Below are 16800 nucleotides of genomic sequence, written 5' to 3' on the forward strand. Positions count from 1 at the left end.
TCATGCTATATTAGGAATTGATTGGGATGATGGGAATTTAGATGGCTGCAAGGCCACAGAGATATTAGTCTCTACAGTGGCCTCCAAGTCTTTGTACCTGGAAGTAATTTAGCACTGACACCTATAAATCATACAAGACGCACTTAAGGATTGTGGTGAGCTCATCTAGCCAACACTTGATATCCAGTTGGTGTGAGTTGATGAGGGCCTTGACCATGTCAGAGCTGGCGAACAGTCCTGATGCTTGGCAGCCTGCCTCTTTGTCACCAGGGAATATTGCCACACCAGCAATGTGAATGCCATGGGTGCGATGCCAGTATGCAGCCTTGATCATAGTTAGTCTCTGGATCAAGATTGCATGAATACAACACTTACCGATTTTGTGAAAGCATCACGAACAGCCATCATCAGACCTGCAGCAGATCGTGATGTAAGGTCCTCGGTTGAACCCGCTGTAGGGATTCATTTCTGGCTGGGCTGGTAGAGACTGTTTTTACCTTACCTTATGTTGGCATTTTTGTAGCTTACATAAGCAAGTTATCTTTTCACTAGTTACCAGTATAAGTCTGAGAGATCAGCAAGTTTTCATGATATTTCCTCTCCTCTGAGCCTTGAGCCTGGTCCAGAAACCCTTTAGGGTCGAATAGCAGCTAGGTTCTGCAAGACCCAACATTGTTCAGACTCACCATCTGAATTGTTGTACCTTCACCATGACAGCACGATCCCAGTTCTCCAGGATCTCCTTCCACACTGATGAGTGCTGAGGGTCACCATGTGGGTGGGCCTTGTAATGAGCTCATTGCTTCACCTTCCAAGCCTTAAGATCTGCTGCAAAAATCGTTTGCATTAAGAAATCAATAACAAAGACTGCAACACACCTGGCGACACAGCTCCCAATACTCCTTTAGGCGGGGGGCAGGTGACTGCAAACCACATCTGATGTTGGTTCCACGGAGACTCCTTCCAGGTTGCCTTCATCATCAACCCAGCTTCGATGAGGATTGTCCTTGCACTTTTCCCATATTCTTTTCCGATTGCTCTGGCGGCTTCCATCATATTCTTTCCAAGCTCCTGTGCCTTCGAGATACCTGCTTGAGGTATTCTCCCTTTGATCTTCACAAAGTCTTTATCATCCTCATCTTTGCTGTCATTGTGTTCATTGACGTCCACCATCACCTTGGACTTTTGCTTTTGTCTGGCTGTCAACTGAGATGGAGATGGGGGGTTGCTTGCAGGGGAACCATCGTCATTGTCACCATCGTTCGCAGCAGCATCAACAGCAGCTCGTTGTGCTTTCTTGCACAGCTCTTGGTCGGCAGCCCAGTCACTGTCAGATGGAGAGCTCTCTTCACCATCATTACGATCAGGTGCATATGATGTGACACCACATGACCTACATGGGCGGCCAGTAGCAGGAATAGCAGAATTATTTCCACCATCCTCTGCGCTGTGTGACTCAGCATGGGCAGCTGTATGCATGATTAGTTAAGGTATTGGATATAGACGAATGTCTATGGCTCACCTGAAGTATCCTTGCCATGATCCTTGCTTCCATGCCCTGTGTTGTATGACTCAGTAGGAGTAGCTGTATTCACAATTAGTGAAGCTATGAAATACGAAAGAGTGACTATCTCACCTGAAGTCCCACCATTGGGGTCATTTGATTGAACTTCAGAGGCAGGATTTGGATCCTTGCTCACAGTAGTGCTGTGTGCTTCAGTAACCAATGCAGGAGCTGCTAGGCAACAAGTCAATACAGGGCATTCACACCACAATAAAAACTGTACTTGTTTCTATATTGCCATCTTGGGTGTCGGTGCATATTTCTTCATCTGCAAGGGAGGCGAATTCGGCACATGTCAATGAAGTGCCATCAGCAAGTTGAACATGAGACAGGCAGGATTGTTGATCTGTAGCAACATCAGGGGTCTTTGGAATCACTGATGAGTGCCTTGAGAAACTGGCCTCAAAAATCCCCTCCTCAGCAGATGAGGTCATGGGGCCAGAACATTTGGACCATGCAAGCGGACAAGGCTTGGGTGGGGGATGACGACGAGTTATAGATGACTAAGAAGTAAGTGGGGACACCATCATATTCACAGATATAGCTTACCTCTTGTGGATTGTTGTCATTGTTGTTGTTGTCGACCATAACACTCTTAGGCCCAGGGCGACGACGAGGGTGGGGGTGTTTTCGAGGCTGGATGGACTGAAGTAATGAAAAATCAATCATGGTTGACAAACTTTGAAAAAAAAAATACTTGCCTGGATGGTGTCTGCATCAGACTCAGTATGAATGTCCACTGCCTTGCTGCAAGTCTTGACATGACAGGAGTCAGCTACTACAGACGTCAAGAAGATAAAAAGAATACCTTGGGTTCATCAGGCAGAGGGGGATGCTTGACATAATGACCTGAGCGGGTAGTAACAGTAGGCATTTTCAAGAGAAATGATAGTGTTCCTATGATCACGGAGATATGTGGAATACAAGTTGAGAACTCAAAGTTTGCTCAACAATATCTAGTCGACATGAAGTCAGACAATGTATGGATAGTAGAAGATGGTGAACTGCAAACAATAGTGGATTGAGAAAGCGGAATTTGACGCACTCGGACTTGAGAGACTTATTACCTTTATAGTTTGAAGTGTGGACGTTGTTGCCATAAATGCTAGGGTACATCACTGAAGCTAAACCTGGTTAGCGCTAAATAATAGAAAAAAGATCGACCTTGGCCCTACTGGAATTTAATGGTGGATCAGAGGTGGTGGCTACATACAGTGCCCAATCCTTTAGTCTGAGACTGACTAAAATGGAACGAGTGTATCACTGGCTGGGAGATGAGCCAATGAGAACTGTATCTGGCAGCCGAGGAAAGTTAGCGGACAGATCAGTGGTAGTGAGCACATACAGAGCAACACTCGGATCTCATTCCAGATTTGCATCCAAGACAGGAGAGGTCAAGGCCCACTGATATACAACCCTGATGGCAAGATTGGCCAATGAAAGACTCAGCTGACCCTGACTAATACAAAAATGAGCAGGACGGATCTGACTGATTGGCTAAACCTAACTGTTTTGAGAACTTATATTTTGAGAAGACAAATTGCTGGTCAGTCAGCAGTCAGAGGCACACCCAACCCTGTCGGTTGCTTAAGAGCAAGTCAGATGCTAATTGTGCAGCGGAACATGTAAAATATACCTTGTTGAGCACCAGCCACTAGCAGATGAACATCAAGAGATGCGAAGGGTGCTTGTTTCCTAAGAATAAATCAGGATTTTATAATATGGTAACAAGGTAAGTTATATGTACAGTTTGGCGAACAGATGGGCGAGTAAGTGTGAGGTGGCTATTCATGTGCAAATACTTGTGACATTGATCAAATCAGTTGGACGATAGTGGTATCCTAAACAGTCATGTCTATGCGCTTGTCGCAAATGAATAAAGTAAATACACTCACCAATTGGCAAAGTCTTAACAGATTGTCGAGTAGTGTAGCTGGGTGGTTGAAGGAAAATGATATCCTCTGTTGACGTGTGAATGGAATGTCATTATATGAATGAAGTGCAAATGCGACTCACCGATGTCGTAGATATATGCATGAGATGAGATTTGAAAGTGGTGTAAAGTGATGAGGGCTATAGTGGGTAAAGTGCAATGTGCGTCAGGAGACATTGTAGATCAAAGATATCAAAAACTCACCAATGAGATTGACAAGTGAAAGGTGAATGATTGGCACATCTGAAATATGAGGAGCCCCTTCAGTGACAAATTCCGTATTATACGGGCCAGCTGATCATGGGCCCATGTTGTGTATATTCTCGATGATGACGGATGGGCCGGGACACATATTATTTCCGATGGAGACGGGTGGGCCCATGTATGCCAATGATATATATATCCTTGATGTTGATGGATGGGCCAGGGGAATATGATCATTCATGGAGATGGGTGGGCCCATCTGGGTAATATGTAGAGTAGGATATTATAGACAGCTGGGCTGAAGAGAGATGTAAGGCAAATATTGTTATATAGATGGGTGGGCTGACGTGGGTGTATTACATATATGGGTGGGCCGAGGTAGGGGAATATTACATAGACGGGTGGGCTGACATAGGGTGTATTACATATACAGGTGGGCCGACATGGAATGTATTACATATATGGGTGGGCCGACGAAAGGGATATCAAATAGACCGGTGGGCCGAGGGTGCTATAAAATATTTATTACATAGACAGGTGGGCCGAGGTGGGGTATAATTATATAGACGGGTGGGCCAACATAGGATGTATTATATAGACGGGTGGGCCAACATAGGATGTATTACATAGACGGGTGGGCCAACGTGGGGGATAATACATAGATGGGTGGGCCGACAGGGGTGTATTACATATATGGGTGAGCCTAGATATGTTCCATCAAGACATACAGCTGATGTAGTCACCAGCAAATCAAACACATAGTATACATGTACACTATGAGTGCATATACCTACCATCGACCACCAAATCTAAACCCCTAAGCACAAAAACATGAATCGACCATGTGTGGCATTGACCAATAATCCAGGACTGAAGTGGAAAAACCCCACACCTGAACCCTGGTGGGCAACAAATCCTATTTCTAAGCATGGACACCAGAAGCACAACACTCACAAAAATATATATGTCAAATTTTCAGTGCCAAACCCCAAACCGAGATGTACCAACCCCCGAACCTCGAGACTGCCGGGTCTCAGGTATCGGGTGTCCAGAACCCGGAACTCGGGGAAATTTGGGGAGATCAATACAATTTAATTTACAATCGAGTTGATTGACAACACATTGACTTACCCATGTTTGCAATATATTTTTGTTTAGACATACCGAGTTCCGAGTTCCGGACCTCCGAACCCCAAAACCCGAGACTGCTGGGTCTCAGGTATCAGGTGTCCGGAACTTGGAACTTGGGAAAATTTGAGGAGATCAAAACAATTTGATTTACAATCAAGTTGATTGACAAACACATTGACTTACCTATGTTTGCAATATATTTTTGTTTAGACATACTGAGTTCCGAGTTCCGGACCCCCGAACCCCGAAACCCGAGACTGCCGGGTTTGAATGAAACATTTTTGAAAGATGTCTCATATCAAATGTTAAGTCCTGAGTTTCGAATTTCGGGTTTCAGGACTCCATGTTTCAGGACTAGGCACTCCCGAAACCTGGAAGTTGAAACTTGGGACTTGACATTTGATATGAGACATCTTTCAAAAATGTTTCATTCAACCTTTCATATATTCATACACATTTTACCAACCCCTGAACCCCGGAATTGTGGACTGCCGGGTCTCGGGTTTCGGGGTTCGGAGGTCCAGAACTCAGAACTCGGTATGTGTAAACAAAAATATATTTCAAACATGGGTAAGTCAATGTGTTTGTCAATCAACTCACTTGTCAATCAAATTTTATTGATCTCTCCAAATCTCCCCAAGTTCCGAGTGCCAGGACCCCCAAACCCCAAACCCTGAGACTGCCGGGTCTCGGGGTTCGGGGGTCCGGAACTCAGTATGTAGAACAAAAATATATTTTAAACATAGGTAAATCAATGTGTTTGTCAATCAACTTAATTGTAAATCAAATTTTATTGATCTCCCCAAATTTCCCAAGTTCCAAGTTCCAGGACCCCCGAACCCCGAAACCCGAGACCCGGCAGTCCACAATTTCAGGGTTCAGGGGTTGGTAAAATGTGTATGGATATATGAAAGGTTGATTGAAACATTTCTGAAAGATGTCTCATATCAAATGTCAAGTCCCAAGTTTTGATTTCCGGGTTTCAGGACTCTGGGTTTCGGGACTCAGTACTCTTGAAACCCGGAAATCGAAACTTGGGACTTGACATCTGATATGAGACATCTTTTAAAAATGTTTAAACCAACCCTTCATCTATCCATACACATTTTACCAACCCCCAAACCCCGAAATTGTGGACTGCCAGGTTTCGGGGTTCAGGGGTCCGGGTGTCCCAGAACTCGGAACTCGGAATTTGGTATGTAAGACAACACAAATATCTTTCAGGGTTCAGGGGTTAGTGAAATGTTTATAGATATATGTAGGTTAATTCAAACATGTCTGAAAATTTTTGTTCATCTCAAATGTCAAATCCTGAGTTCCGGGCTTCGGGACTCGGCACCCGGCACCTGGCAGTCAGGGTTGGGGGTTCGGCACTGAAAATTTGACATTCGGGTGTTCAGGTTTTGGGTGATATTTAAATCAACAACTTTGAGTTCTGCCAAAGCGTGAAACTTGAAACCCAGTGTGCAACATGTTGATTTTTCATTTGTATCACACAAATCATTGAGTTCCGAGTGCCAAGGGCTGAACCCCGAACCCCAAGACCCCAAAATATGTACACAACATGTCCATTTTTCACTCACTGCACAAATCACTGAGTTTCGAGTGCCAAAGCGTGAAACTGGAAACCCAGTGTGCGACATGTTGATTTTTCATTTATATCACACAAATAACCAAGTGCCAAGTGCCAAGTGCCGAAACCCGAAGCCCAAGACCCGAAAATATGTATGCAACATTTCCATTTTTCACTTGTTGCACAAATCACCGAGTTTCGAGTGCCAAAGCATGAAACTTGAAACCCAGTGTGCAACATGTTGATTTTTCATTTATATCACACAAATCATCGAGTTCCGAGTGCCGAGGGCTGAACCCCGAACCCCGAGACCCGAAAATATGTACACAACATGTCCATTTTTCACTCACTGCACAAATCACCGAGTTTCAAGTGCCAAAGTGTGAAACTTGAAACCCAGTGTGCAACATGTCCATTTTTCATGTACATTACACAATTCATTAAGTTCCGAGTGCCGAATGCTGAGACCCGAACCCCGAGACCTGAAAATATGTATGCAACATTTTCATTTTTCACTTGTTGCACAAATCACCAAGTTTCAAGTGCCGAAACCCGAAACTCGAAACCCGGTGTGCAACATGTTCATTGTTCATTTACATTACACATATCATTGAGTGCCAAGGGCCAAATCCTAAAACCCGAAGCCCAAAAACATGTATGCCACATGCCCATCTACTCATTGCACAAATCACCAAGTGTCAAGTGCCGAAACCCGAAACCCGGTACTTCAAATGGACATGGACTCTATATTTGTATGTATTATCCATTGGTGTAGGGTTGAAATAACTTGGGAATTGTATTTGTCAATGCTCGGTACTCGGTAGTTGGTAGTTGGTGGTTGGTAGTCAATATAGGCAAATGATAATGAAAAAATGAAAGTTGTTATTATGCTTAACTTCCTTACCAAAGGTTGTAGTCCGAGTCTAGGGGAGTGTATTGGTAGTCTTTTCTTGTCTATCAGTTATCATTTAACCAAGATATAAGCTAAAGAAATCTGAAACATCGGTGATAATGAAAAATGAAAGTTATTATTATGTTTAAGTTCCTGAACAAAAGTTGTAGTCTGAGCCAAGGTGAGTGTATTGGTAGTTTTTTCTTGTCAATTGGTTATCTCATTACTCAGTACTCAGTACAAGGGAATCAGTACTCGGTATTTGGTTCTGATACTCAATACCCGAGAATCAGTAGTCAGGTACTTGGTACTTGGTTCTAATTCTCAGCACCTGGGAATCAATAGTTGGGTACTCCAGCCAATAGTCCCGAGTCCCAAATACTGATACTTGGTATTCAGTAGTCAGGTTTGGAACTTGGGTCTTGGTTTGGTTATCATTTGACTGAGATATTGGTAGGCAATATTGGCACTCGGAGCTCGAATACTGACTATCAAGTGTCGGGACTTGGTAATTGGTAGTTGAGACTTGGTGCTTAAATGGATATTGCATATATACATAAAAATACAAAATATGTTCCTATGTGTTCATTTCTAGGTGAATAGACTTTGGAATTATATCTCAATCATCTATTCAACAATAGAAACAATGTATCAGGAGCTCAGGATCATAGGGTAATCCTTTATTGTATAGTGTACCTCCCCCTCTTCTGGTGGTTCACCTGCTGGGGGTTTTTCCCTGTAAAGCTGGACCTCAAGGACTGTAGGGAGTCTATTCCTGAGCATATTCAGAGTAGATATATCATATAACCAGCCCAGGACACACAGGATCCTTCTCCAGGAACAAAGCATAGACAATTGCACTTGTGACATTTTTTCACAATTTTCAGTATCTTGCCCTTGCATCCATGATCCAATCTTTTAATATATAATGAGCATAGCTTATATTCTTGCTTCTTATGACCAAGATCAGCTCACAATATGCTGGAGTTTGTGAGCTAGTGTGTATACTTGCCATTTCACCTGATAAGGGGCCCATGCCTTCAAAACATTGAATCTTCATAATCAGAAACCTGGGGTACATTTCAAATATCTCAAGTATCATAGACATAAATTTACAGACAAATCAACCAAGAATTGAGTACTGAGGAAGTGAAATGGGTAAGAAATTGAGTGTGGGAAACTTCAAAGACCCAAAGCATCGAAAATGGTTAGTTGAGCAGTGGTAGGACTTTAATGCTGGGTCAACTCATATTTTCACTATATCCCTTCTACCCACCCCCTACCCTCAGGGCAGTAGGCAGTATGGGTTCCTTGGGTAGTTTACAATCTATCCTACATATTTGTAATGATGTTTTCGGCCTGAATCATATATAAATGTGACTTTGTATAAAAGATGTCTACTGTCACTCTCCACACATCATTTTGCCTATCATTACATCAATCCTTCATGAATATTTCTAAGCTTTTAAGCTATTATAATGGATGTATATGGGTGTTATTCCAGGTCTCTGATCACATCACAGGCTTGTCATGTTGGATATCTCGACATAATGTGCAAGTCTCGCTATTAATATTCATTCTTTATCTTTAGACTCACTTACTGCACACATGTATTTCATTTGTCATTATTGATGTTTTGGATTTCTTTAGCTTATATCTTGGTCACATGGTAACAAATGGACGGGAAAAGACTACAAATAAACTCACCTAGACTCGGACTACAACCTTGATTAAGCTGACTACTGATCCCAGATACCAAGTATCAAAACCAAATACTGAGTACCAATTACCATGTACCGAGTACTGCGTAATGAGTAACAAGATAACCAATTGACAAGAAAAGACTACCACTACACTCACCTGGACTTGGACTACAACCTTTGGTAAGGAAGTTAAGCATAATAAAAACTTTCATTTTTTCATTATTGCTGATGTTTTGCTGAATGACAAGGAAAGACTACCAAGTCACTCACCTTGACGTGGACTACAACTGTCATTTTTCATTATCATTTGCCTATATGGACCACCGAGTCTCGAGTACCAACCACTGACCACCAATCACCGAGTGCCGAGTACCGAGTACCGATAGGGAATAGTGTGGGTGAACCCCGGGGTATGAGTAGCACTACCCCCACCCATACCCCATGATATACCCACACCCACGGGTATCAGGGAAAAACTACCGAGTCTCGAGTACCAACCACTGACCACTGATCACCGATCACCGAGTGCCGAGTGCCAAGTACCAAGTACCAAGTACCGAGTCCCAAGTCCCAAGTCCCAAGTCCCGAGTTCCGAGTACCAACCACTGACCACCAATCACTGAGTGCCAAGTACCAAGTCCCAAGTCCCAAGTGCTGAGTACTGACAAATACAATTCCCAGGTTAGTTGAGCCCTACACCAATGGATAATACATACAAATACAATTTGTGTCCATTTGAAGTACCGGGTTTCAGGTTTTGACACTCGACACTTGGTGATTTGTGAAATGAGTGAAAAATGGACATGTTGTGCACATATTTTCGGGGTTCGGCCCTCGGAACTCAGAACTCGATGACTTGTGTAATATAATTGAACAATGGACATGTTGCACACCCGGTTTTGAGTTTGGGGTTTCAGCACTTGAAACTCGGTGATTTGTGCAACAAGTGAAAAATGGAAATGTTGCATACATATTTTCGGGTCTCGGGCTTCGGGTCTTGGCCCTTGGCACTCAGAACTTGATGATTTGTGTAATGAAAATGAAAAATCAACATGTTGCATGCCAGGTTTCGAGTTTTGGGTTTCGGCACTCAAAACTCGGTGATTTGTGCAATGAGTAAAAAATGGACATGTTGTGTACATATTTTCGGGGTTCGTGGTTCGGCCCTCGGAACTCGGAACTCGGAACTCAATGACTTGTGTAATATAATTGAACAATGGACATGTTGCATGCTGGGTTTCGAGTTTTGGGTTTCGGCACTTGAAACTCAGTGATTTGTGCAACAAGTAAAAAATGGACATGTTGCGCACATATTTTCGGGGTTCGGGGTTCGGGTCTCGGACCTTGGCACTCATAACTCAATGATTTGTGTAATGTACATGAAAAATTTACATGTTGCACGCTGGGTTTCAAGTTTTGGGTTTCGGCACTCAAAACTCGGTGATTTGTGCAATGAGTGAAAAATGGACATGTCGTGTACATATTTTCGGGTCTCGGGGTTCGGGGTTCGGCCCTCAGAGCTCGGAACTCAATGACTTGTGTAATATAATTGAACAATGGACATGTTGCACACCCGGTTTTGAGTTTTGGGTTTCAGCACTTGAAACTCGGTGATTTGTGCAACAAGTGAAAAATGGAAATGTTGCATACATATTTTCGGGTCTTGGGCTTCAAGTTTCGGCACTTGGCACTTGGCACTTGGTTATTTGTGTGATATAAATGAAAAATCAACATGTCGCACACTGGGTTTCCAGTTTCACGCTTTGGCACTCGAAACTCAGTGATTTGTGCAGTGAGTGAAAAATGGACATGTTGTGTACATATTTTGGGGTCTTGGGGTTCGGGGTTCAGCCCTCGGCACTCGTAACTCGATGATTTGTGTGATACAAATGAAAACTCAACATGTTGCACACTGGGTTTCAAGATTCACGCTTTGGCACTCAAAACTCGGTGATTTGTGCAACAAGTGAAAAATGGAAATGTTATATACATATTTTCGGGTCTCTGGCTTTGGGTTTCCGCACTTGGCACTCATAACTCAATGAATTGTGTAATGTACATGAAAAATGGACATGTTGCACACTGGGTTTCAAGTTTCACACTTTGGCACTCGAAACTCAGTGATTTGTGCAGTGAGTGAAAAATGGACATGTTGAACAATGGGTTTCAGGGTCTCGGGTTTGAAAAATAGCATAATAACAACTTTTATGTTTCATTATCATTTGCCTATATTGACTACTGAGTCTGATAAGAGACCCCTTGGATAATTCATTGCTCAATGAAATACTACCTGATTGGAAGTGTGCTGGTTATCAGATATTCATTTGTCAACTCCCGGGTCCCGGAACTCGGAAGTTGGTACGGTTGACCCAAATTTGGGTGGTCGGAACTTGGCGTCTCATAGGGCAACACAAGCTTCACACCCTGGATTCCAAATTCTGCAAGACAACCTGTGCACCATCAAAGGCCATGTCAGGAGATCACCTGCTACTCCGGGAACTCGGGAACTTTAATTTATTACCTCCTCTGAGTACGATTGACCCAAAGGTTGGTAATCGGAACTTGGCTTCTCATAGGGTAACACAAGCTTCACACCCCGGATTCCAAATTTTGCAAGACAACCTGTGCACCATCAAAGGCCATGTCAGGAGATCACCTGCTACTCCAGGAACTCGGGAACTTTGATTTATTACCCCCTCTGAGTACGGTTGACCCAAAGGTTGGTAATCAGAACTTGGCTTCTCATAGGGTAACACAAGCTTCGCACCCTGGATTCCAAATTTTGCAAGACATCCTGTGCACCATCAAAGGCCATGTCAGGAGATCACCTGCTGCTCCAGGAACTTGGTAACTTTGATTTTATTACCTCCTCTGATTTGGTTGATGTACAACTACCTCAGCTCCATCATGTCTACAATTATGATACACATGGGCCCACCCATCTATATTTTATACCACTCTCGGCCCACCCGTCTAATACAACATCCCATACAACACCCTCAGCCCACCCATCTAATACAATATTTTATAATACCCTCGGCCCACCCGTCTAATTTAATATGTGTCTGGGCCCACCCGTGAATGTGATAACAAGTACCTACCCATCTATCTCATACACATCTACCTTAATACACCCATCTGCATAATATCCAACTACCTCGGCCCACCTGTCTACCTAATATTCATGTACATCAGCCCACTCATCTACTCTATATATCCCCTGCATGGGCCCACCCGCCTCCATCGGGAATAATTTGCCTCCCAGCCCATCCGTCATAGTCGAGGATATTTTTATCATGGGCCCATGGTCCGCTGGCCCGTATCATACGTGATATTATGCACGTCCGTTCCCTCGTATTATATGGAGATAGGTCACTGTAATATGTGAGAGACGGACTGTCAGGCCCTAAAAGACATCCTAATCAGCAATCGATTGAACACGGCACATGCTCGGTGGAGAGATGGAATATTAGCGCACAACATTGTAGACGTGAGACATGTACCAGGGAAGCTTAATGTCATCGCAGATGGCCTCAGTCGACAATGGGAAGGTCACCTGAGGAATACGAACCTAGTGGACGGAAGTGAGTGGACCATTAGCGAAGATTGGGAATCAAATTCGGGTTTGATTAATGACCTGCTGCATATATCTACTAACATTGATGAAACTACAGCAGCCCAACTCCTGCAAAGATTCACAAATGAACCAGTATTCTCAGAAGTGATTGAAGCCATACTCCAGTTGGACCGAGGGAAGGACATCTGGAATCGAAAGCAAGCATGACACCAGGCATCACAGTACTTGATACAGGACGGAAAATTATGGAGAATCCGAGGAGGCACAGCGGTACAGGCACGAAGTAAGACTGAATGTGTGACACAGGAAGAAGCCAAGGAACTCGCAATGAAACAGCACAGCGAAGGAGGCCACTGGGGACGCGATGTAGAGAATCATGCCTCTCATGGCGTGATATGGCAATTTCCACTAGGGAGTATACAGCACAAACTCGCAGCACCACTCTGTGTACTACCCACAGCTATCTCTATACAAGGCGCAGCTTTCCCATGCACCATTCCTGCGCTTCGCGATGTATACGCGCGCACGCATTCCCGTGCTTGAGCGCCCTATAGCGCCAGCCATCCAGATGCATCCATCCACTGTCCACCATATTCTCTAGTGCGTATATTCTATTTCTCTCATCTGCATATTGTTCCATCTTTATTTTTATCATGGACTCTCACCCATATATATCTTACATACCTACTCGGTAGCACTTCGGCTCCGCATGACCGCGCTTAGGCGCGCTATATAAGCGCCAGCAGTACATACTACGAAAGAGAAGTTTTCCACTTACTTTTCACCCAACTTTACTTTTGACTTGAGTACCACCCACTATTTACCTAGCTGAACATAGTAGAAATCTATTTGTCTGCACTTTGCACCTCTCTTCACTTGTCTTACATCATATCCTCACTTAAGCTTACTCTTTCTCATTTCCGCACATGTGCGCACGCTTTCCCACGCTTCGCGCTAATACGCGCGCGTTCCCGCACCTGCGCTTTCTCGCGCCTCGCTTCAGCGCGTACCTCTAGATCTTTGCTGCACTCGCTTCCCTTTAGGGTCGAACGCGCTTGTCTCCTCAAGTAACGCAGACTAGGCAACGCACGACCTACAACATTTTATAGATACAGTCAGGAGCATTCAATTGTTCCTCTCAGTATTGTTGTTTCTACAGTGATGCCATCAAAATAGCACTAACAGATCGCATTTACAGTCTGAAACTAGACGCATCCATAATGACCGCAAGTAGCAACTGTAGCAGATGCAAAAATTTCAGTACGCCTCACTTACACTCGTTGCTGGAACCGTCACACGTCGTCATCTGTTTGAATCCTTAGTCGGAGATTATCTAACCTTACCCAAAGCTAAAGGATACACCACTGTAGGTGTATACCTAGACACTTTCTCACAGCATGTATGGGCATTCAAGTACAAGTCCTCGGGAACCGCAAAGACAACAATTGACAGTTTAGCACAGATCTTCCAGAACTTCACAGTGGTGGAAACGTTCATGTCGGACGGGGGAAGACACTTTAACAACGCAGATGTCAAGAATTTTTGCGCTAAATGGACCTGTAACACACACGTTGTCGCTGCATACTCACCTTGGATCAATGGCTTAGTCGAAGGTACCAACAAGATTCTACTACATGTCCTCAAATGACTATGTGCACCGAATCTTGGCGAAGATGACTATGAGGTGCTCTGATGGGATAGATTACCGCTCAACTGGACAGACCACATAGATAACGCTATAGTAGCCCTCAATCATCGTATCCTTCCTGCACTGAAATTTTCTCCAAAGGAACTACTCTTGGGACAGGTCATCAACACCCCTCAAATGGATCTAAGTGAAAGTGCATCTGCAATACAAACAGCGGACATCAATGTACATGTGGCATATGTCGCACAGCAACAACTCGACGGATATGATGCAGCAGTCTGACATGCCATGAAGTGGAAAGCAGCATTCGACAAGCGTGTCTTGAAACACACTCCAGGTGAGGTAGTCTTCTCCCAAGGGCAACTCATTCAATTTTATTGCAGCCAACTGGACCAAATGTTCGAAGCCAAATGCAAGCTATTGCCAAAGTGGTCACCTCCGCACTGTATCATCGCACGTATTAGGAACTCGTACAAACTAGAGACATTGGGAGGAGAAGCACTAGGGGGGGAGTTCCATGTACGACCTTTACAGGCATTCATGCCGAGAGAAGGAACCAGATTAGAAGAAGACCAGAAAAAATTTCAGGAGCAGCTAGAGCAGCAATGAGAGGAAGAAAGGAGGAGAGAAGAGTCAAATAATGAAGAAAATGCAGAAGAAGAGAATACGACGCAGGAGATTGGAGATGGGAGCAGATGAAACAGCTAGAGCACAGAGCGACGAGGGCGTCGCCGGGGTTTTTTTAAGGAGGGCACATGGAGTGGGGCACCCCCTAGGGAGGGGGTGAGGCAGGCCAGGGTTGGCAAGGGTTGGCAAGGGGTAGCGAAGAGCTGAGTCAGACTTAGTAAGCAAGAGCAGAACATTGGGAGAGACCTGTACAGTACATCATCATCACTACACGAGGCATTTGTGCAGCTCATAGGTCAGAGTGCACTGTCCCACTGTACCGCGAATACCACAACTTCTACCGTCAGCGTTTACTGACTGGAGGTGCCTGGGTGCACCAGGTCATCACATTCTTCAATGATGCTCTTTTCTCAGGAACTTTGTCTTATGTTCCCCCTTCTACTTCTCTCAATGATGATGAACTGGGTCACACATGGGAAGAAGACTTCGATCGCGCAATAGAAGATGAACTAAAAGAACCGGTTGTTGATGATGGCACACCACCAATCCCACTACGGCACACTAATGACAATACTAATAGCGGTAGTGTCCAAGTCAATGAGCTACTACCTGTGTCTCACCATACTTCAGCTCCCGCAATTCCAGCTCCCTCAATTTCGGCTCCCCCTCAAGCTGTTGCAGCTCCCCCTGTTGCAGCTCCCCCTGCAGTAACAGCTCCTCCTGTCATCAATATAGCTCGATGTTCAGAATCTATCACCACTGCAGTGGAAGAGCTCAATCTTAGGCATCAGGATCTTGCTGAATTTGAGCTTCCTGCTCCAACTAAAGCACGCACAAAACCAAAGGCATGGCGCAAAGGCAAGACAACTGCAGAGGGTGAAGATGAAGCTGTTGTTGTAAGGCAGTCAGGCCGGAAGGGCAAATGAGGTGTCCTCACTGCTCTATCATCGAAATTAGCTTGCATTTGTACAGACTTTCTATCAAACTACATGCTTTTGTCGACTATGTATGGACTTCAAATGTGATTTCAATGACATGTCTGATGATGAAAGGAGCTTCCATTAATGGATATATTAATACAAGGCCAAACAAATGTTGAAGTTTGTCTTCGCTTAGGTGTTACACACTCAAATAGATCTGTTATGCGGAGCCCTAAGAGGGGTGTCGTCCGCTAACATTTGTGACATAACCGGAAGGGTCCGGTATAGCGACTGAGACTGGCGACGACGAGTTGGCAGATATCAGAGGCGCGCGTGTCACGTGACTTCTAAGACGGATGTCTTCAAAGTTACTGACGTTTCTCAAGGTAAGGACAGTCTTGTCCAAATGATGAGTAGTTGATCGAGGTAGACTTAGGCACGATGAGCACCTAAGAAAAGATACTAGAGACTGAAGCTGAGGGGGCTTCAGAGGGAAGTATGTTCCAGGGAAGATTGAGTAGATTCAAGTTAGGGAATCTAGTACAGGGTGACCGACTACTTATACTAAGTGGAAAGGGTTAAGGGCAAGGCTACCGTACTGTAGGTAAGGGCAAAGGGGAAACGGAAAGGGTATAGGTACGCTGGAAGCAGAGCCTGATTAGTGATGTGAGGTCGAATGCGGAATGAGACCGAGAAACGTTAGAACGAGCCAACAGTAAGTGATACAATGCGCAGCACGCATGAGTCAGAGGAAAGATAAGACAAGATAAGGAAAGCCACATTGGTGGCACGAGTCAGAACAAGTCATAGCCCGAGGGCACGTGCGCACGTTGGTGCGGTAGGAGGGAGATGAGGGACGGGAACGGTCCCGAGGATCCAGTCAACGGATAGTCGGTAGAGGAATGCGAGCCAGAGGCATATGAGGGCGAGGATGAAGGGGAAAAATGATAGGGGGGCCATGTAGCCGATGTTACTTGTAACATTAGGCTTGCAACACTTCGCTTCAACCACAATCATCTCCCGTTTGT

General features: G+C 44.5%; 2 protein-coding genes across 2 annotated transcripts; one reads left to right on the forward strand and one right to left on the reverse strand.

The window, feature by feature from the left end:
- On the reverse strand, window positions 1–2438 carry F5891DRAFT_1198234 (uncharacterized protein; the record flags this gene model as incomplete). The annotated part of the gene is made up of 13 exons (XM_041368599.1): window positions 1–97; window positions 144–325; window positions 376–452; window positions 557–650; window positions 704–760; window positions 809–828; window positions 879–1469; window positions 1523–1585; window positions 1637–1735; window positions 1788–2067; window positions 2114–2209; window positions 2245–2319; window positions 2373–2438. 13 exons carry the CDS (start codon window positions 2436–2438, stop codon window positions 1–3), a joined length of 1797 nt encoding a protein of 598 aa, XP_041217693.1.
- Window positions 2439–14865: 12427 nt separating this feature from the next.
- On the forward strand, window positions 14866–15778 carry F5891DRAFT_1198237 (uncharacterized protein; the record flags this gene model as incomplete). Its single annotated transcript, XM_041368600.1, has 3 exons — window positions 14866–15008; window positions 15071–15105; window positions 15153–15778. 3 exons carry the CDS (start codon window positions 14866–14868, stop codon window positions 15776–15778), a joined length of 804 nt encoding a protein of 267 aa, XP_041217694.1.
- Window positions 15779–16800: the final 1022 nt, after the last annotated feature.

The sequence above is a fragment of the Suillus fuscotomentosus genome (genome assembly GCF_016647785.1).
Source record: "Suillus fuscotomentosus strain FC203 chromosome Unknown F5891scaffold_145, whole genome shotgun sequence".
NCBI lineage: Eukaryota > Fungi > Basidiomycota > Agaricomycetes > Boletales > Suillaceae > Suillus > Suillus fuscotomentosus.